The sequence below is a fragment of the Anabrus simplex genome, chromosome 6 (assembly GCF_040414725.1).
Source record: "Anabrus simplex isolate iqAnaSimp1 chromosome 6, ASM4041472v1, whole genome shotgun sequence".
Classification (NCBI taxonomy): Eukaryota; Metazoa; Arthropoda; class Insecta; order Orthoptera; family Tettigoniidae; genus Anabrus; species Anabrus simplex.
In genome coordinates, this window is record NC_090270.1 from 12500037 (window position 1) to 12522646 (window position 22610).

Sequence of the window (22610 nt, forward strand, 5' to 3'; positions counted from 1 at the left end):
ATTTCAAGACTGAAATTCCCCAGTCATTGAGGGGGGCTGGAGACATCAGTTTCATTAAGCCTCCTTTACCTCCACACTAGTCCGTACCTTAACAGGAAATTTTACCCGAAATTACAGTGGGGGCATAGACTGACAGTATGGACTTCTTGTTTCAACGAATAAGATGCATTCCAAAAGTGTGAAGAGTGTTACTTTTAAACTGTTCTGTGTGAGAGTGTGGAGGCTTTTAAAAAACTTATAAAATTGTATTATTTTGCAGCATTTGTGAGAAACTCTTAGTGCAGATGTGCACCGGATGCTTCAACTACTGTATAATTCTAGTACAAATTTAAGAACATATTTTGGAAACTTAATCACGTATTTTCCATTTTTTAAGCTCAAAAATAAATACATATTTCTGAAAAGTTAAGCGCACAATTATTTGAGCCCTAATTATTACCGTATACTGTAATTTTGCAGGGAGAATTTCAAATTCAGTGCAGAAACAAGAGACTCATTTCCATAACTTCTTACTCTTGTGTTCAATGTTATAAACCATGCAGTGACATACTAATCTTGGCTTTTTATTGTCATGTATTGACATAAACTTGATTTCTTGCATTTTACATGTAGTATACATACCTGTTTTCAAACAATCTTCAGTTTGAGTTACAAATGAGTGTCTTGCAACACAACATTTAAAATTTTGTGTGAACTGTATCACATGATGTACAGAAACTTGATAAATAGGGATTTTAGTGATACAATTAACCCATTAACTGCCATGATCCCCATTTGGGGATTTCTTCTTTCCTTGAAAATTCTGTTTCTATGTTTAGATTGGTAACACTGATTACGTGTTGACATTGTTCTACAGACATTTTTGAAGCTATTGGTTGAAGTGTTTGTTCATTGTTGCCACGGCTGTGGGTTGTAGTGCGTGATTTCTGTGATGTGGCATGGTATTCAGAAGTTCCAACACTTGCGAATTTTCAAATAACAGTAAGTCATGTTATAATATTTTATTTACAAATTCAAATCAACTGAATTTAATGTTTAATGCTTTCAGAAGATATAGAACACCCTTTCACCTTCATGGTTATTTTCATTTAGCATTTGAGGCTTCTGAAAGCTTGATGCCAATTTGGGGCTCATGGCAGATACCATGTAAGTTTTTGTTTTATTTTTTTAAGATCGTAATGAGTCGCTATAGTGCAGTTTGTCTTAGAGAAATCGAGGAAATAGTCAATGATCCAAACTTTATAATGAGTCGCTATAGTGCAGTTTGTCTTAGAGAAATCGAGGAAATAGTCAATGATCCAAACTTTATGGTTCGTGATGTCCATGAAAATGACTGTTATGTAAATGAGTTGAGCTACCACCGGATCACGTAGACAATATTTCTGACTGTGAGGACATTGACGAAACTGAACTAAAAGATACGGTCCCAACTGATGTACCGGGAAGATTGGAAGTGCATACTTGCCAAGAACGGGACTGCGAAGGAACTGTGCAACCTGAAGTGGAAGATGCAAACCCCGCAAGAAAAAAAGTTAGGTCTAATATCACTTCTAAGTGGATAAGGGAAGACGCAACCTACAGTAAATCATATCCTGACTCTCGAGAAATTGAGCAGTGGAAAGTCAGTTTGACAACAGCTCTAAAAGGAAAGACTGCTGTTGGATGTTTCGAAGAATTCTTTGGTGAAACAGTACTGAGATTGATTGTTAGTGAAAGCATTCGGTATGCCTCCCAGAACAATAATCACAGCTTCCAACTATCGCCAGAATGTATCAAAGTTCATAGGGATTCTGCTATTCACTGGATATCACGCCCTCCCTCAAGAGCAGCTGTATTGGAATGAAGATGAGCATTTTGACGCATTAATTGTGCGGAAATGTACGAGTCGCAACCGATATCTTGAAATCAAATGCCACCTTCACTTCAATGACAACTCACTTCTGGATAGCATCCCGGGATCTGAGGGAGACAAACTTTTCAAAATTCGTCCCTTATTGGATTTGCTAAATAAGAATTTCATGAAATTTGGCGTTTTCTCTGAAAGCCTGAGTATCGATGAGCAAATGATACGATACTATGGGCATCACTACTTGAAGCAATTCATCCGTGGAAAGCCAGTGCGATTCGGTTTCAAGCAATGGGCCATGTGCTGTTCCCAAAGTGGATACTGTTATCAGTTGTCTGTGTACAAAGGAAAAGCAAATGACACAAATGATGTATCTCTTCTAGGACTTGGTGGTTCAGTGATACTGAAAATGATTTCCATACTACAGTCTCCACAGGTTCACAAAGTCTATTTTGATAACTTTTTTTACAAGTTTCCATCTGATGAAAACACTAACAGAAATGGGAGTGAGAGCGACAGGGACCGTACGAATGAATAGAATGAACAAATGCCCTATTGAAAGTGAGAAGAACATGATTAAGGAAGAAAGAGGAACCTATGACTACAGGTTTGATAGCAACAATGAGATCTTGGCCGTGATATGGAAAGATAACAGCTGCGTGTGAAGATGCTATCAAAGCATGAGAAAATACAGCCAATAAATTTTGTCAAAAGATGGAGCAAGGGCCAGAAAAAAGAAATAAAAGTCCCTCAACCCAACCTGGGTGGGAAGTACAACAAACATACGGGGGGCGTCGATAAGCTGGATTGGAATGTACAGAAATACCGGGTCAGAATACGAGGGAAGAAATGGTATTTTCCATTACTAACTAATGCACTTGATGTGGCATTAGTCAATGCCCACGCAATTTACTGTCTTACAAATGGGCATATATCACTGCTTCAGTTCAGAAGGATGGTGGCAAGATCATATCTAGCTGTCATCGGCCATTTCAGATCCGAAGCGGGCTGGTCGTCCGTCATACCCTAAGCCATCTACGTCACGTATTCCAATAGACATCAGAACTTCCGCGAGGGGACACATGATCGAACGTACGGACATGGGCAAGCAAAGAAAATGTGGAGTGTGCAAGAAGAATGTAAGGAAGCAGTGTTGTGTGTGCATTGTCGGACTTCACGTTGAATGCATTGCAAATTGGCACAAGAACTGAAGATGTGAAACACACAGTGACATCTGCCAATCGAAACCTGGATCTCCGGGAATGGCTATACGATTAAACATATGGACATGAAGAGACAAAAAGCATGTAGTCTGCAAGATAAATTCATATAAACAATGTTTCGTGTGTAATGAAAGACTGCATGAAACAAAATATCATGAAGTGTAAAACTGAGTGTTATCAACCATGATCCCCATTTGGGGATCGATATAAAGAAATCGATTACTCTAAAGGAATTACTTTAAAAAAATATATTTTTCATTTCTCAGACCTAGAACTGATTATTATTATTATTATTATTATTATTATTATTATTATTATTAAAGCGTCTTTATTGTGGCGAAGTTAGGGCTCCCGGCCCTTTCTTACACTTAACCACTTCATGTATATACAATGTATATTTTACATAAAAATTTAAACATATGAAATCTTTACAACCTAAAGTATAATTAAAGCAACTAAAGTATCACTAACTAAACTAAGGTGAGTAAAGTATAACTAAATTATATACAGGAACACATTGCAATAACCATATTCACTCTCATTCATGCATCCCATTCACACTCAAGAAAGACTGGAAGTGCTTAAAAGATGACGCTGGCAAAGGATTTTAAATTTTGTCTTAGATTTAGCTTCCCTGATGTCATTGGGGAGTTTATTCCACCAGCTCGTGGCGGAGATTGTGAACGATCTGTTGTAGGTTGCGGTTCGATGCACAGGAATTTCTAGCGTACAGCCTGACCGGGTATTGAACAGCTGCAGGGAACTAAGGTAGCGAAATCTGGTGGATAGGTAAGGAGGGGTGTTTTCAGAAAGCACTTGATACACCAAAGTAGTTGCGTGGAGTCTACGTCTGTCATTCAGTCGTAACCAAGATAATTGTGTATAGAATGGGGATACATGGGCGTATGGTTGTATGTCGAATGCATACCTGATGCATGCATTTTGGGCACGTTGCAGTCTAATGGTTTGCTCGTTATTGATATCAATAAAAACTGTATCACAGTATTCGAGAATTGGAAACAAGAGTGATTGAATGAGCTTTATTTTCAAGGACCGAGGAAATATATTTTTAAACCGCTTCAGAGGATGCAGGCTTTGATATACCTTTTGGCACACTTTCATCACATGTTGCGACCAGTTCAATGTTTCGCTTATAGCCACACCAAGATTCATAACTGTTTCACAAAATGGAATAATGGTATTGTTTAGTGCTACAGGAGGAATTTCGTATTGTTTTAAGACGTGTAAGTTTTTTGAAGTACCAATGATTATTGCTTGCGTTTTAAGAGGATTAATTTTGAGATTGTTACTCAGTGCAAAATTACTTATGAGACTTAAATCAGCATTAACTTTTTCTACAGCACTCTGAATTTTATCAGTTCTTGAGTGGTAGTAGATCTGCAGATCATCAGCATAAAGATGATACTTGCAATGTGTAATCGATTTGGCAACATCGTGTAAGTAAATTGCAAACAGCAATGGTCCAAGTACAGACCCTTGGGGGACACTGAGGGGTTTGTTAAGCCACTCAGATCTGCTATTATTTACTTTGACACACTGACGGCAATTTTTGAGGTACGAACTGAAATAGTTTATTGCCGTCTTGCTGAAATTTAATGAATCCAATTTTGAAAGTAGCAGTTGAGGAACAACAGTATCAAAAGCACTAGAAAAATCAAGTAGAACCAGTACAGTCACTTGTCGAGTGTCCATTGCCTGTCAGATATCATCACTTACTTTCAGTAGGGCAGTCGTTGTGCTGTGTCCTTTCTTGAAACCAGATTGGTAAGGGTCAAGCAGTGAGAAGTTAGTCAAGTAAGTGAGGACTTGTTCGTGTACCAAGCGTTCTAGTACTTTGGAAAGGGGTGGGAGAATGGATATAGGACGATAATCTGATGGTAAACTAGGAGAATTCTTCTTAGGAATAGGAATGACAATACCGTGCTTCCACACAGTTGGGAATACTCCCTGAACAAGGCAATGATTAAATATATGCGTCAGAATAGGTAATATGGCACCAATAATATTTTTTATGAAAGATAATGGTATGTCGTCATTACCCGGAGCATCTGACTTGAGGGAGTAAATTACACGCTTCACATCGTTCGCCCCAACTTTTTTGAAAGTGAATTTTACTTGATTTACTCGGGAATGAGCATTTATGGCGTTAATATCATCATCAGTTAAGTCATCAACTGGTTGATGATGATGATTATTATTATTATTATTATTATTATTATTATTATTATCATTATTAGGATAGTTAGCATCATAGTCATTATTTTCAGTAATATCATTATTAGTGTATGCTGCTGCTGATCATAGTACCCAGAATATACTAAAATATTGATTTAAAAAATTTGGTAGTTAATGGGTTAAGATATACAATTGATGGCATATAGAGGTAAATAATTATTGCTTTAAACCGATGAGTGCTACGCCCGCCTATAGACGGGCTGACGAGGCCGGTCCAGCACTGCCACGCTCGTCTATAGACGGTGCGTGAGAACTTTTAATTTTTTCGAGTTTCCCAGTTCACTCTCGAGTGGCAATTTGATCTTTGACATGTTCTGCCATCAGTTGGGCATTATGGAGAACTAATTGATCACAGATTGTAGCTTTGGGAAGTAACTTGCAGACCTTTTTGTAGATGTCTGTGGAGTTCATCTGTGATGTAAACAAACATGGTGGAACAACAATCTAGCTGCTCTTGCAGCGATGTTATTTTGGATCAGAGAATCTTTCAGTTATTAACCACAGCGGAAAGTGATGATGGAGATGATGATTTTAATGAATTGTTAAGCGATTTTGAAAGTGAGAGTGATACAGAGAGTGCCAAAAATATTGTATGTGAGGGAGAAACAGCCTCCTTCCAAACGAAAGAAGAAAAACACGGTGAGTTCAAAAACTATTTTATCACTATATTCGTGGCGGATGGATCAGACTTTCAAGTAACTGTGACAAACTCTGAGGGCCAAGTAGTGTTTGATGACAACCCGAAAATCATTGATTTTTTTAAAAACTTTTGTGCCAGTGGAGTTGGTGTAGATAGTTGAACAAATCGGCATCACAAACAACCAGTAGAGAACATTTAAGTATCACCACATTCCAGGTTTAGAAAGTATTTTAAAGTATCAATGTATGTACTCCTAAGAAGTTACATGTATTACTTGCCTACGGATTTTAGGAAATATTATTTTGGGCTCTTTACTTTGTATAAAGATAATGTACGCATGGGCACAAAAGTGTAACTTTGTTTTCTCTCAAAATAATATTGAACATTAGTGTAGAATTCCATTTGCATATAGATTTATAAAGAACTAACATTTATAAACATTTTAAGCTAATCACCCCACTGATAAGTTAAAAATTAACGCTTCTACAAATGTTTTACATACAAATGAAAAGAGGTTAAAGTATTCAATCGTGTGTAGTGCTGAGCTTGTCAGTTGGATTGCTGACAGCCTCCTTTTGAAGCACATGCAGGAGACATACATACCTCAGCTTTTATATCAGAAGTGACGTTCTAGGAAGGGAACAAGAATTTGTTGCATTATTTATGCAGTATTACTAAAAGTCTGTTTTCTGGTCCAGTTTTTCCTCAAATACAATTTTATGCTCTGTTAGATAACTTTCCCAGTTTACATATTCACGATACACTCACATGGCAGCATCGTAAGTGGTTGTTGGAACGGCACAGGTTCAGTACAGTAGTATATCACACTGATGTGTGATGGGTTGTGGTAGGGTTACAGAATGAGAGAATGGTCGTTATAACCTGATGTCCTTCAGCTTAGAGATGGAAATTAGATAGTTGATGCAAGTTTGTGAATATAAATGTAATATCTGATGATTGATCAACTGGCCAAACATTGCAGTATAAAACAGAAGTGACAGTGAGAACATGAGCCTCTGCATGCTGCTCATGTTGTGCAGTTCTGTTTTGTAACTTTAAGAAATTTAGACATAGTTTGTGTTTACTGGAGCATTCTGACTCATTGTCATATCAGGTGTGGAATGTCTCAAAAACATTCAAGTTTTGGAAGGAAATCATAATATAAACTTAAATTAGAATGTGGGTTAACTCTCAATATTTTCTTGGCTATGTACAGCAGTTCAGAAAATTACATTATCTGAACATGGTATACCTGCACTTTTGAGGCATACATCCACACGAGGCAGATTCTGCTTGCTTTTTTTGTGAGCCTTGTTGTTTTCTTTTTTTCTGCTTGTTTAAGAATTGCCCTTCATATAAGTTGTCAGAACAAATATAATGCCTACTAATTTGTCACAATTTTGCTATTTGTAAAGTTAGTTATGGATGTGAAAGTCATTTCATTTCATTTTGCAAAAGTAATTCTTCTCTCTGCTTGTCTTCCTGTGTCTTAACCCATATCCTTCATATATTTCATTCTCTGCCACTAACAGTGTAGGTTGCCTTCTGATTGTAAACATTATTTATCTTGTGCCAAATACATTGAATAGTACTTAATTTTGTTGTTAATATCAAGTTATGTGTACAAAATAAAAATGTGACTGTTTCATTTGCATCTGTGCATTATCCCATGTGAACGAGAAGTTGGCTGTTACTTTAGTGTTAAGGTAAACTTACCTTGATTGGTATGACAGACTTGAATGAATGTATCTATATGTAAAGAGAGTTGTACGTTTGACACTCTCACTCTTTCTGGGAAGAACAAAAACGTCACAAAGTATATTGAGTGGATGATCCAGTTAGGACTCTTTCCTTGACAGGGAAGTTGCTGCACCTAGGTGTTCTATCGTTTGAATGTCCGGATTGATGGGCTGGTTTTTAAGCTGTACAATACATTCTCGTGGTCTTTATACCATTTCTAAATAGCATTGTTAGCCATAGTTCATTATTCTGTTATGGCTCGTTCCATTATAATTGAAAAGTGGTAAGGTGGGGTTTTTGTCCTGGCAGCATATCCCGCACACGGCTATGTCCACTGGAAACGCCATGTTTCATTGCTTGAAATAACTTAGTCGAATGGATATTCATGTGCAGAAAAATCAGTGGCTATGATTTGTCAAACTTGAGACAACCCTTGTTCACAATTTTATTACTAGTTTCTCTCTTAAAATCTGTTGCACAGTTTTGATATACATTTTCTATTTTGTTTCCAGTTTTACATTTGATAGTGTCTGGCAGTTGTTTGTCTCGTGTGCTTGCTGTCCCCTTCTAATGGAAGTTTAAATTTCTCTCTATTCTGCATTTCCGATTCTAGCCTGTATTAACTAATGTTCTTGGCCACCAGATCTTGAAAGTCGTGAAGCTTGGTGTGAGGTGCATACCTTGTGTATTTGAATGTGTCGCTAGTAAAAGTGTGAAAGTTTATCATATTTTTTCCTTGTACAAGTTAGGAACACAATCGCCAGCAGTAGACGTGGGAGCAACAGAAAGAGGTGAGAACAATCTCTTGTTTAGATACAGATTTCAATATCATAGTATAACATTCATGTGCTAACAAAGAGTGAGTAGAACTGCAGTTTTATTCTATGTATGAAGCAATATGGAACTGTTCTCAGAATTTTAAGAATAGTAATGTAAACATTATCTTTACTGTCTTGTAGATTAAGAGTCTTTATCAGGGGTTTGAAGAAACAGCACAAAGTGATAGATTTCCCCGGCTGATTAATTCTAAGTGATAAAAATTGTCTGAAGATAATGGAACTGCAGAAGATTAGAGAGTAATATTTTGCTATAAAATACTATAGCTTGGATTTCCTCCATTCAATAGTTCACTTGGTTTTTGTACTTCTAGACTATTAGGTTACTTACAATATTGGGAAGTTCATATGTCACTCCACTGTTAATGTCACAACCTCTCACCACAGTCTATGACTGTACTTGATAAAATGAAACATACTGCCCTTATTCCTGTAAAAGTGCACTGAAGATTGTGTCCCATTGTTCTGTGTATGTCTACCAACAGATGGTGGCTGGGGTTAGAGAAAGCCTCTGCACAAAGTACTTACAAGCAGAGATGTTCAAAAGTGATCATGCTTTTCGTTGTCGACTTATTGGCAGTGATGTGATAATGTTATCCAGTAAAAATTATTCATCCAACAAATAAACGGAAATAATTAATTGTACCAAATCAAGTTAAACCACCTTTATGTTTGTATTTGGAGATAAACAACCTCACTAAGTAATTCATCCTCATCGTTGATATAATCTAATTGTCTTTACCTACATAGAGGGTAGTGTCATTGTTACATATTTCTTTTGCAAACTTTTTTTTCCCCCTCTTAATGTCAATTCTCTCTCCCTAGTGCACCAAGTGCTGTAATTTGAAACAAATGGTTGAGCTAGAGTGACAGTTGTTTGTGTACTCATGATGACCTATCCTTAGTTTTGGACCAATGTCAGCCATTGTCATTAATGTGTTTTTCATTGATATATAGGTCATCACAGGATCAAGCCACAGTACTTTGACAGTAAAATCTGCTCTCATCTCATTAAAATGTGAGAACAAGGTTCACAGCATAACATTCTGCTAGACTAATGAGTCATGAATGCTCTGTATTAGATCTAAGAAATGTTTTGTTGTATGAACTAGTATATGTATAAATTATATATAATATATATATTAAATACATGCCTTTTTCTAACGATTGCTTGTTTTGTGCCCTTAGCGTATGGATCTAGGGGAATGTCCCAAAATTCATGACTTGGCCCTTCGAGCTGATTTTGAAAAAGCTAGTCGAACAAAGGACTACTACTATGATATTGATGTGAGTATAATATACTTCATATCCAAGAAATTCGTAGCAGTTTTAGCCACACATGTTGTCAGATTTATGAATTTTCTTTCATCAAAGGAATGGTAACTTCACTGAAAATTTTCTGCTCGAAGAAATCTTATGATCTGTTAACAAAGGTAATTGTCGAGATTTCAAATATAAAGACAAAGAAAGTAATGGTTTTCAACTGTGGAATGAAAAAACATGATTCTTACAAAAGTAAAATTTTGATAATGCAAGTATTTCTTTTTTCTTTAGAAATCTTTTTCTGTGTCCTCTAAACCTGTACAGCTTTTTCTTTCCACTTGTCACATGCCATCAGTGTCCTAACTCAAAATAATTGAAGACCTTCCCATAATAATGGTACACGTTGTTGCCCACAACTAAGCATCAAAATTAATTTCAGGTTGTTTAATTACTACTGTTTTAGCAATATCGCATATCGTTTCAAAAAATGGAATGTACCAAAAATGTTTTATACCAAACTCTGTGTTTCTAGTGTGATATATTGTACCTTTCCTAGCCCAGTAAGGGTCCCAGCGTATAACGGGTGTGCCATGGATGATAGTTCAAAATAGTAATAATTGGCAGGAAAGTGGTAAGAATGAGAAGTTAAATTATGAATGAAAACCTTTTTAAAAGCGAAAGAAAATTTATCCCTTTTGACAAGTGAATGGAAATGCAAACAATGTAGAAAGTCAAATAAATAAACAATCTGACAAGAAATAAATAATCTACAAATGACCTGAGCAGGTTATTAAATAAGCCTATGGCTTGAAAACTTGTAAAATGTTGAAATCGTCATTCATTTGATGTTTAAAACAAAGTCCAGATAAGTATCCATGTATTCCCTGAGTGAAAAATAGGTTAAAAATTAATCTTAAGTGGTCATAGATAGATGTCACCTGACTTGAATTACATGAGGTAATATTTACAGTAAACACACTGAATTCAATTTGTAGCAAAGGGTCCTATATAACGTAACATGAAAAACCCTCCAAAATACTAACTCTTCACTGATTGTACAGTAAAAGACATGTCATCCCATTGGAACAGCCACGTGGCACAAAAGTACACCACCACAAGAACAGAACTTATCTGACAATAAATACAAAGGATAAATAAATACTCCAACACTAATGCATGAAATATTTCATGATATCTTCCATAATTGCAAACCCAGGTCTGTGACCATGGCTAGAATGGAAATAACATCCTCAAAGATGTCAGTACAGTGTACCTAAAAGGCTGTATCTCCTAACTAGAGATTACTAACTTGAAGTTATTAAATGAAACATGCTGTGCTCTTAAGTATACAACCAAGAAATTCATGAAATTTAAACACTGGATCTTCTTTTTATGACCCTACTCAAGTTGGAATAGTTACCACAGTCAAGGGTAATAAAATTCAAAGGATCTTCCTCCATTTCACTTGACACAGTCATCTGGCAGCATACACAATTGCGGCAAATCAGGGTCGTTAACTTATTCACGTAATTCGTCATATAGATTATCTTCGGCTCTTGTCATATTGATCAATCCATAATCAAAATAATTCACTTTATTGCTTGATCATGCGTGTCAAATAAGATCATCTTTCTCATCCTGACATACCCCATCCTACTGCTTGAAACTATGTATTCATTTCTACCAAACTCGTTCCTAAGCGGGTGAATATAAAGGAGCTTCTGTAAAATACAATCCTAGTGCACACAATACTATTTGATAAACTCAAAATCGTGAACTTGTACACAGAAAATTCTAGCTACATTAGCTGAACGTCATATGGCTGGTTTGAACACGATGCACAAACACTGAGGGGTTTCTTCTTGAAGACAACATGCCATTATTTTATTATACGTTATGCCTTCTATCTTGCTTTCTCCCACCACAAAGAAATACACACTGTACTCGACAAGTACCAAAGAATCAACTACAAAATTCCACAGAAAAATATATAAATGCAAGCACTAAATACATGCGATCAATACTACCGTATTTACTCTTGTATTCGAACCACCCCACCCCCCTGCTTTTCGAGACAAAGAAAATGAAGAGTAAATCTCGCATACAAGACCCGCCCAGCGTAATTCATCAGATGATCTGCTTCGAAGCGGGTATGTGCCTTTCTGCAGCTCCGATTACATCACATAAATTTGTGAATTTTCATCCGTACGACCCACGCAATAGGAACACGTCAAAGTCATGTGGTACATCTGTGTTTCGTACTTAAATGTCCACCTCCATAGTGTAGGCCTGCTGCATCTCTGAATGACGTCGCACAAATAGGTGAATAGTTTTGTGTCCGACCCACGCATTGCAAGCATGCATCAGTCATGCTATATGTCTTGTTTTTTGTAGTTAAGAATGTCCGCCAGCGTAATGGTTAGTACAACTGGGTCCCATTCTCGGGAGTCTGAATTCGATTCCTGTTGCCGTACTGCCAGATATTTACGAATGGCAGGAAGGTTGTGCCGTAAAAATGGCACATGCAGCTTCCCTCCATTGGGGGGTGTGCCTATAGAGTTGCATCACCTCGGGATGATGAAACGAGATTACCTTAATTCATGGTTGTTGCCATTAAGAGTGCGAAGCTCTTTTGTAGATTCCCATACATAAATTGCCAAGCTATTTTGCCTGAAAATGCAAGGTTTTTGTTTTAAATAACTTGAGATTTATTTGATGTATCTGCCTGTTCTTTTCTTTGTTTTGAAGCAGAAGGTTTATTCTACCAAAAGTATATGCCTTTGTTAAGAAACAGAAAACCTTTTTAAGAAATCCTAAATTTTCAACATTTTTCAGTTTCTTCTGATGTTTAATTACTTTAAATGGCCAAAATTGCCAGATACGATCTAATCAAATCGTCGGATTTCTTAACTTAGCGTTCTACTTAGAAGGCAAATGAGGTCGTATCTGTGTTACGACCAACTAGATGGTTCAAGCTTACTTTTCTTTGACAATATCGGTTGTTCCGAAGGCCATGGTTATAAACTAATGAATACTCTCTGTCTCTCTGCGCACATCAAGTGTAAACAAACAATGGCATCCACAAGTACTGTACGTGACGAAGAAATTCTTAGTTGGTCGTAACGCAGATACAATCTCATCTGCCTTCTAAGTAGAACACTAAGATAAGAAATCTGACGATACAATTAGATCTGGCAATTTTGGCCATTTTTCTGAAATACGATGAGATCGTATTTGGCATTCTAAAGGCAAGGGATCGTTTACTATCTCATAACTCGAGCCAATATAGGTAATTTTTGGAGAGTAGGTTTAAAACTTGATAAAAACAGTCCGATCACAATGGTTGTTTTGTTCACCAACGTGCCTAACAAATAATAACTACAGGTACTTTAAAAGGATTTTCAGAGATGCCAAACAAAACATACTCCGGTTGTGTTAATAAAAGAAATGGGACAATGAACATACAAAATTAAACATTATGATAATAAAACACGTTACCGCCACACCTGTTGATATCCATAAATGCAGCAAGCTTTCCTGTTATTTATTTTTATTCTTTCCATCATGAAAATTCTGTCACTATTTAGGCACTTTAACATACCTAACGTAAAAAATGTGGTTTCTCTTATCTTGGTTACAGCTGTTTAGGTAAATCCTGATGTGGTAAATGTAGAAAACAAGCATGAAATATACAGTGAAACTCGGTTAAGAAGTTCCCGCATAAGAAGTTTTCCCGCCTAAGAAGTGTGATATTATTGGTCCCTTGATCAGTTGCATTAAGATATATGTATATTTTTCCCGTTTAAAGTGTTCTGTTGTAAATATATTTCCCGCTTAAACAGTTCAGATTTTAGAGCCCCTTGAGATAGAAAACGTTCGCCCAAAGCAGCCCGTGGTTAGAACCCTCCAGTCTCCGCGCAAGTTGCACCCTGTGTTAGACCGTTCGCGCGCTCGCGGTGTGTGTCTGGTGTCACGGAACATGTGCGGGCCTGTCACGGCCATATGACGTCACGCTATGACAACACGGACAGCAGATGCTCACTCTCGACTTGTGGAATCGAATCGAACCCATCAGTCAAAATTTCCACTCCACCGTTCCATCTAGCGGAATAAAATCGAACGGGATTCTACGTAAGAAACATAAAGTACGCAATGGATGATTTGATAAAACTTTCATGCAGTAATTTGCGGGCCGCGACAGGGTGAAGTCATTAATCGAGGTGGCCTAAACATTACTTAAAAACCGTAAAGTGCATTTGTCCACAACATTACTGTTAACCTACCACAAAACTGAATATTCTAACCTGTCTGATTTTTCATTCCCTTGCTTATTTCCTTCCAGGCATTCAGTCTTACGTTGTTGCAATAATACTTATGGGTCTTGCCGTAGAGGAAATTACGTTTTTGAACTAAACTGATAAGATTTTCCGTGTCTATTATTAGTGAGGTGAATAAAAACAACTTCGCGACTCTATGCAGGAAACAGCCGATTTGGCAGTAGCCAGCTGATACACATGCCGCCAAACAGCCGGCCGAAAGATCCCGATCGTTTACGAAGTTGAACGAATGTTGATAGCCAACTGGGTGTTGAGGGAGGCACACATAGGCATTGCAGTACCACGTGTTGGCATAAAATTGAAAGTTATTTTTAATTTTACCTTTATACGAGCTAAACATTGTATTATCGTGTCACTCGTAATTATTACATCGCATTATTAGAACGTAGCACAAGGATGAGGAGACATGAAATAAAATTCTCGCGGGGAAAGAAACTATTTACATTTAGATGTGCTAGCGTTGCTACTGTGTCTTTATCTCTCCCACGTAATACCCCTGATACATTTCCATGCACTAATTTCTGCAACTTCGAACCTGTGTTTCTTTTCTTCATTACCTATAGCATGAAGAGGACTGAAGCGGGAAAATGAACTCAATACTGGCTTGGCCATGCGGTACTTGTGAAACAGCCAGAAACTACGCCTGTTGCTGTGACAACCAGTAGGAATGCAGGGGCGATTTAGGCCTAGGTTCTAAGAATCTCTAAGAGTAAGTTGCTAGATTTCCCATTTGCTGCCGTTATCCTTGAAGCAGGTGTCAGGGGTGTGAGGAAGATAGAAAGCACATGCTAACAAACTGTAGTACACGTCTTGTCTTTGCTTCTTGTAAGCCTAGTTAGTTGTACTTGTAATATCAACGTACAAGCTTTTTTTAAGTGAAAATGAGCTCAGAGGAAAGAGATCAAGCGAATGGCACTAACAATAAAAGACAAAGTGGAGATTATAAGGAAAGTGGCGTCATCTACACTTTCTCGTGTTGCCTTGGCAAAGGAGCTGGGGATGCCGCCGTCTACTTTGAACGGTATTATAGGGACCGTGCGCGCACGAGATTTTTAGTAGCTAGCGCTCCTAACGGAAACAGCTGCAGTCGTTTGATGGGGCACTCACGAGACCTTTGACAATGCAGTTCATTGCAACCAGGCAGTAAGCTTTGACTTGTGATAGTAAAATAAAGAGGTAAAGCCAGACAATAATGGCTTCGACAGTAGCAGCGACCACTACAATTTATATAGGGTTTCAGACAGTGCAACACTCCGATTACTTCCGGGAATCCACGCTAAAGAAAGGTGAAGATTTAAATAGCAGTAACCATGTCTTTGACCTGAAGGAACGTTTAGGGCAATAAATATACGGCAAGTGTCTAAGGAAAAAGAGTATTGATCAGCCACCATACAACGTTGAAATTATTTACTATATTTTATTCCTACTTCGGGAAATTGTTAATTAATTATTTATTCACAATAACTTTAGTTATACACTAATGAATCATTGCGCGGGGCCATTGCATACACTGAGTCTTATAAGAGTTATAATCATGAATTTAAAGTCGGATGCCTTTCCTGAAACACAATTCTTTCAAATGAAAATCGCACTTCAGTGACACTGGGGTTCAAACCACGGTCACTAAAGTCAGAGGCTAGCAGCTAAGCTAAAATAGGGAAAACAAGCCAGTTTTCCTCAGTTATTCTACTATTACAAAGGAGGTAGCGAGCGGCTTGCCTCAATTCCCGATGACTGTGGTTGAAATTCCAGCAGATTTTCAGTTTATAAATAAATGAGTGAGGAAGGGCAACCGACCTGCAATTCATGGCGACAACTTCTTGAGTGTACTTCCTCTGCGCAGGCGGGATAAGCTGTGAATGATGATGAGATTGTTCAAAGATTGTTGTTGTTTGAGTCATCAGTCCATAGACTGGTTTGATGCAGCTCTCCATGCCACCCTATGCTGTGCTAACCTTTTCATTTCTTCGGAACTACTGCATCCTACATCTGCTCTAATCTGCTTGTCATATTCATACCTTGGTCTACCCCTACCGTTCTTACCACCTACACTTCCTTCAACAACTGAACAAGTCCTGGGTGTCTTAAGATGTGTCCCATCATTCTATCTCTTCTTCTCGTCAAATTCAGCCAAATCGATCTCCTCTCGCCAATTCGATTCATTATCTCTTCATTTGTGATTCGATCTATCCATCTCATCTTCAGCAATCTTCTGTAACACCACATTTCAAAAGCTTCTATTCTCTTTCTTTCTGAGCTAGTTATCGTCCATGTTTCACTTCCATACAATGCCACGCTCCACACGAAAGTCTTCAAAAACATCTTTCTAATTCTTATATCAATGTCTGAAGTGAGCAAATTTCTTTTCTTAAGAAAGCTCTTTCTTGCTTGTCACATTGAGGTGCACGTGTATGCACTTTTACCTCTTTATTTTGCACACTGACGTACTTACAGTGACAAAGATACATTGTATTCGGTCCCAAACGCTTTCAGGGGTTGAAGAGACATTGCTTTCTCTGTTTTGGCCAATGTTGAGAGGCTTGCCATGCTGTAAAATCCACCTTATGTCTCATAATAAAGCAGGGTGAATAAAACGAGGCTAGTTCATTTTAATCTGAAGTAGAAGTCCCCTTCAATAAATGTTAATGTCAATTCCTTACTGGGAGATGAGTGAAAGTTTGTTTGCTTTTACTCCTTCGACTCTCCATTCTTTCAGTTAACCTCGACATAAACTAACTGGAGCGCTGGCCAGCAGCTTACCCCATCAAACGTTTTCTGAGGTAGTCGCAAGAGCGCACCACTCGCCATTCGCACGGTCCCTATAGCGAAGAAAGAAGAGATCTCTGCTTCTGCAGGGAATACTTCAGCAAATTGTAAGGAAGTTAAATATGAAAAGTACGATGAAATAGAACAAGTTCTGCTAATATGGTTTAAAGAGCAGCGAAGTTTAAGCATACCTTTCAGTGGGGCTATTGTGCAGGAGAAAGCCTCATGCAAATTAAGGGTACCTTTTACCGCGTCGAGTGGGTGGCTGGAACGCTTTAAAAATCGAGCCGGCATCGTTTACAAAGCCGGCCCCGTGGTGTAGGGGTAGCGTGCCTGCCTCTTACACGGAGGCCCCGGGTTCGATTCCCGGCCAGGTCTGGGACTTTTACCTGGACCTGGGGCTGGTTCGAGGTCCACTCAGCCTACGTGATTAGAACTGAGAAGCTATCTGACGGTCAGATAGCGGCCCCGGTCTAGAAAGCCAAGAATAACGGCTGAGAGGATTCGTCGTGCTGACCAACACCTCGTAATCTGCAGGCCTTCGGGCTGAGCAGCGGTCGCTTGGTAGGCCAAGGCCCTTCAAGGGCTGTAGTGCCATGGGGTTTTTGGTTTTCGTTTACAAAACAGTTTGTTGCGAAGCAGAGAGTGTAAGTTCGGAGGAAAGGGAAGTGTGGAAGGACATGGTTCTGCCTGCTAAAATAATCAAACCTTGCAATGTTTTTATATAACTTAATATGTTCCCTTCTCTTATCAAATATATTTATAATATGGTATGTTCAATTATTTTACTTTATCTCTAAAAATATTGTCATGATAATCGAATTTTTATATTGTGGCTTTCTGTAAGCAGCTCTTATATATCGGCCTATTTCGGTATTGTTCACAAACAAGGAAATCTGTTGGCTGTGTGTTTCACATGTATTTCGGGTACAGAATAAGTTTTTGGGCATTACCCCTTTTAAGAAGTTTCCTGCTTAAGAAGTTTTTTTTTTGCAGTCCCTTGAAAAACTTCTTAACAGAGTTTCACTGTACTTAAATTTGAAGGTCTTGCTTTCAACAGCCGCAGTTATCCAAGGAATGCTTCCCGTCACTATGTATTACATTTGGAAATACAACTCGTAACATACGCTAGTTAACAGCACGGCTTTATTCAGAAGGGGTGGGTGGCTTCTGCTACATATTCACCAACTGGGAATAACAGAGACCATCTCCAGAAACCATTAGCAAATAGATTCTCACTGTCTGGATTCTATAGTCAGGAATAAAACTATTTTTTAATTTGCAAAAAGACAGGATCTCGAAAGCTCTCCATGGCTGTGAAGATGACGTAATTTGGAATGTGACATGCTGGTAGCAGGGATGTTGGCTGCACAAGACGATAATTCAAATGAAAGCAGTGATCAGATTTACTGTGTAGTAAGCCTACTGCTTAACTGACAGAGACAAATGACTGGCCATTAAGTTCTTTTGTATTAATAATGCATAATAAGATACTACAATACTATTATCCCTTTTCTCTATGGAGTAGAGTATGAAGTGAGACAAATCTTCTTAACAAACTTTTTATGACCGGATGCCCTTCCTTACATCAACCTTATTGGAGGAGTTAGTGAGATGAAACGAATGGCGTTATATAAGAGTAACTAAAACTACATTTACTTCATATGTAAGCCTAAAAGTCATGTGTTCACCATTTATTATCTTTTTAAATTTAGAAATATTGCCTTCCAACAAAAATAGTCAGAAACTCAGAATACATTCCTAAGTTTGTTAAAGAATAGTGTAGAATGTTTACATTACAATTTATAGCTCTTTATAGCCCAAAAGTCACGTGTTCGCTGCACAAAATTTGAGGTTATCACATATAGGACACCCCCTACTTATTTTTTTGTCTGTATAAGTTGGAAAAAGGGGGGGTCTAGTTCATAAGTAAATACAGTATTTACAAGAATAATATTCCCCTGGCATTAGTACAGCAAATAAACAATTTAACCTAGTCCTAGGGATTTCATACGCTTGTATGGCCGTCCCTCTATTCCTGCATATCAGGTTGTGGAACGCACATGTCAAACATTAGCGCTTTCAAAGCATACTGTTATTTAGTAAGATACTGGGGGACCAGCAATAGCAGAAACTGAGCTAATAGTGGGGACTTGTTTCTTAACACTCCAGGAAAGAAACAAATTTAGCCATCTCCTCTGATTTGGAATTGATTCTTTCCAGACTGATGCAACGAAGACATGTGTGATTATTACAGCAGAAAGGAATATCCTACCACGGCACCAAGCGAATTGGCCATTTATTTAGGGTCGCGCAACAGTTTGAACCCCACCGTCGGCTGCCCTGAAGATGGTTTTCCCATGGTTTCCTGTTTTTACACCAGGCAAATACTGCGGCTGTACCTTAAGGCCGCAGTCGCTTTCTTCCCTTCTTTCTTTCCTATCCCATAGCCTCCATATAATCTGTGTCAGTGCGACGTAAAGCAAATTGTAATAAATAAAAAATAACCCCTAGCAACAAAACTTTCCATAAAATTGGTACTGCGAGCCATAGGTTTCAGATATAATAAACCGAATGGAAGAAAAGTTGCACATCATGATGGTTAGGAGTATTTTCCTTAATAAACTTGTCGTAAGAATCTCCACGAGGTAATGTGGTTGGATGAGATGTGGGTGAATGCTGGGGAATGCATCGCTAAATCTTGGACTGATGACAGTCCTAAAAGCTCCCGTAATCAAGATTAACACATTCGCTCCCAACTCCGTACACGGGCACTGTCTCTCGCAGCTCAGCGATTTTTAGATGCTGCTCTGAAATCAAAGGCCCCCCTCTCTTCATCTAGTGACAGGTTTTGCTCTGGGGATTACACTGAAGGAAACTGGTCACTAAGCTGTTCTAGTGTCAGCCTAATTTTGTAGAGACTATCTGCATTGTTGTACTGCCTGTTGTCATTGAAATTGAAGGAAGGGCATTATACTTTCGAAGTGGTTCCTTGGCATAGACTTAGAAAAAATTGGAGTTTCAAAAGTGGGTTCCTCTGCCCAGTATGTTTCTATATCTGGCTTCCTAATAATACTGGTAATGCTCATTAGCCCTAAAAATTGCTTCATTTCTGACACTGGCGTGGTACTAATTACTTGCTTTGCGTACAGATTTTGTCTGATCACCAACATACCTGGTAAAATCCCCTGACAAAAATTTATTGACGAAACACCTCGCATCGTCACTGTTCAGAACGTCGATATTTAAACCTGCATTGGCCACAAACCTCGGTAAAGGGTAATGATAACTTAGTGACTTGTCAGACACGGTTGGTATATCATTGTCAGTGCAAAGTAAAGAAGTCTCTGTCTAATTTTCACCATCACTAGAATCTAATTCCGGAAGAGATAATAATAATAATAATAATAATAATCATATGGCCTCAGCTACCGTGTGCACATTTCAATTTGACGCTATCTGGCTGTCTGCTCGTCAATTTCGACGTTCCGTTTTACTCTAGGCCCCCACTAGATGGCAGACCGAGTAAACCGAAACTCCCTTGGGCGTCTATGGCTGAGATTTAATTTTGTCGGGTAAACACCAAATGTGTCACCAGAGATCTTTTACATGCCGACATCGTACAACGTGGAGTGTCGAATGGACTTTTTTCCGCCCTTCAAAAATCCGACTACCTCTGCCGGGTTTGAACCCACTATCTTGGGATCCGGAGGCCGACACTCTACTGCTGATCCACAGGGGCAGCTGGAAGAGATCATTATTCACAGCAATTCATTCAGTACGGAACAACCATGAGGATAATAATGACCTGTATGAGATCATTACCCGAATCTTCATTTTACAGTAACTCGGTCACTTCCTCGAGAGATACGAATTCTTTACTTGCCATATCTACTCGTTACATCACTCAGGGCCATCATCATCATCTGGAGCAGTTTCCAACCACAGGCTGGGTCTGCTTGGAACATAATCCTCTCCATCCACCACTTCTCTTCTCTCATTCTAGTCCAGTTCCCTCCTCTTGCCTCGATGATCTTCTGTACACCTTTCAGCCATCTGTCTCTCGGTCTTCCTGTAGGTCTCCTCTTCAACTCCATTTCTAACATCTTTCTTGGTATCCTCTCTTCTCCCCTTCTCTTAACATGTCCATACCACTGCAGCCTTGATTTTTCTATAATTTCCTGTAGGGGTAACTCGTTTACCATCTCCCGAACTTTCTCATTTCTTATTCTGTCCATTCTTGCTACTCGACACCTTATAAACTTCATTTCCGCTGCTTGTATTCTACTTTTATCCCACTTGATTTTCATCTGCGCAGATAAGAGAACTCGAGACTAGCATGTATTGACTTAGATCACAAAGCCCACAACACGGGAAATTACCCTTCAGCTGTAGTAAAAATGTTCATCTGCCCGCTATCTACAGGAAAACTGATATAGGGCACCATCTAAAATACTTTTGAATGTACAAAGTTGGCACAAATTCAAATCCTACTAAGGGTGGGTACAGCATTTTACACACACGAAACCTAATCCGATCATGATCGGATACAGGAGCGAATGTGTTAATAATAGCACACGTGGGTTCATACAGTGGTTTTGTAGAGGGTGGTCTTCTTATGTTCCGATCTAAAAAAACTGGTGATTATCACGAAGATATGGACCATGTCCACTTTCAGATTGGTTTGACAAAGTACCGTAACATCTGAAAGGTCCTTCTGTCATCGTTATGGTCAATGCATCTTACCACTCCGTAATAACAGACAAGACCCCTACTTTTAGCGCCTGTAAAGAACTGTTAGAGGAATGGCTGTATGCAAGAAATAACCCAACACATATGGGAATTAATAAATTGGTCTTACATGCACTGGTAAAACGAAACAAATCCGTTTCGCTAATGTATGTAGTCGATGAGGTAGCGAAGGAACAAGGACACAAGGTTAGGTTGCCGTCATACCACTGTCACTTTAATCCCATTGAGTTGGTATGGAGTGAAGTGCAACATTACGTGGGTGCTAACAAGTCCTTCACTATTACTGAAGTAGAAAGACTGTTCCGGGAGGGTGTTGCTCGAGTGGATGCGGATTGTTGATCTGACTGGATGATGACTACGACAATGATAACAAAGGCGACGGTAGCGATGACGGTGATCGTGAGGGTATCGAGCCTCTACCAATGTGAATCAAGTAGGAAGAATAAAGGAGCGACCCTGTTAGATTTCCCCAAACTGTTTTATCCAATCTTGTACGACATGACTAACCACCCTTTTTCTTGCATACAAACATGGAAATTTTACTTTAGGCATTGTTTTTCGTTTTAGAACAACATAAGGTGGAAGCTTTCTGCCATCGGCTGTTACAGCAAGCATTGCAGTACATTGTTATTTTGGTTGAAATCATTTGGCATTTTTTGGCATAATATTGTTCTTCGTCGAAGAAGAACTCCCATCTCTCCTAATAAAATTATTCATTCAATTGCAGCTAACCTTCAAATTCGAGACACTGATTCCATGTGCAACAGCTATTTCTCATCCTTTAAAATACAGCATTTCGCTAGAAAGGGCATATCCAACGTTGCGTAATGAAATCATATATTTAAGCAGATCCTCGTCTACTTGTTGAAACTTGGGGTTTTTTGTTCTGCGGAATGCTTTGCGAGACTTGTTGGTTGCTTGAAGTACACTTCTCTGTTACCGCGGTAGCAT

At 38.5% G+C, this 22610-nt stretch overlaps 1 protein-coding gene across 3 annotated transcripts in view; it reads left to right on the plus strand.

Moving 5' to 3' along the window:
* Positions 1 to 22610, plus strand: part of LOC136876029 (putative RNA-binding protein Luc7-like 2) — a 131820-nt gene that overhangs the window by 60243 nt on the left and 48967 nt on the right. For all 3 annotated transcript variants that reach the window (XM_067149638.2, XM_067149639.2, XM_067149640.2), the window contains one exon: positions 9730 to 9828. In XM_067149638.2, coding sequence (XP_067005739.1) covers positions 9730 to 9828 — 99 coding nt within the window. The remainder of the gene's footprint in view (positions 1 to 9729; positions 9829 to 22610) is intronic.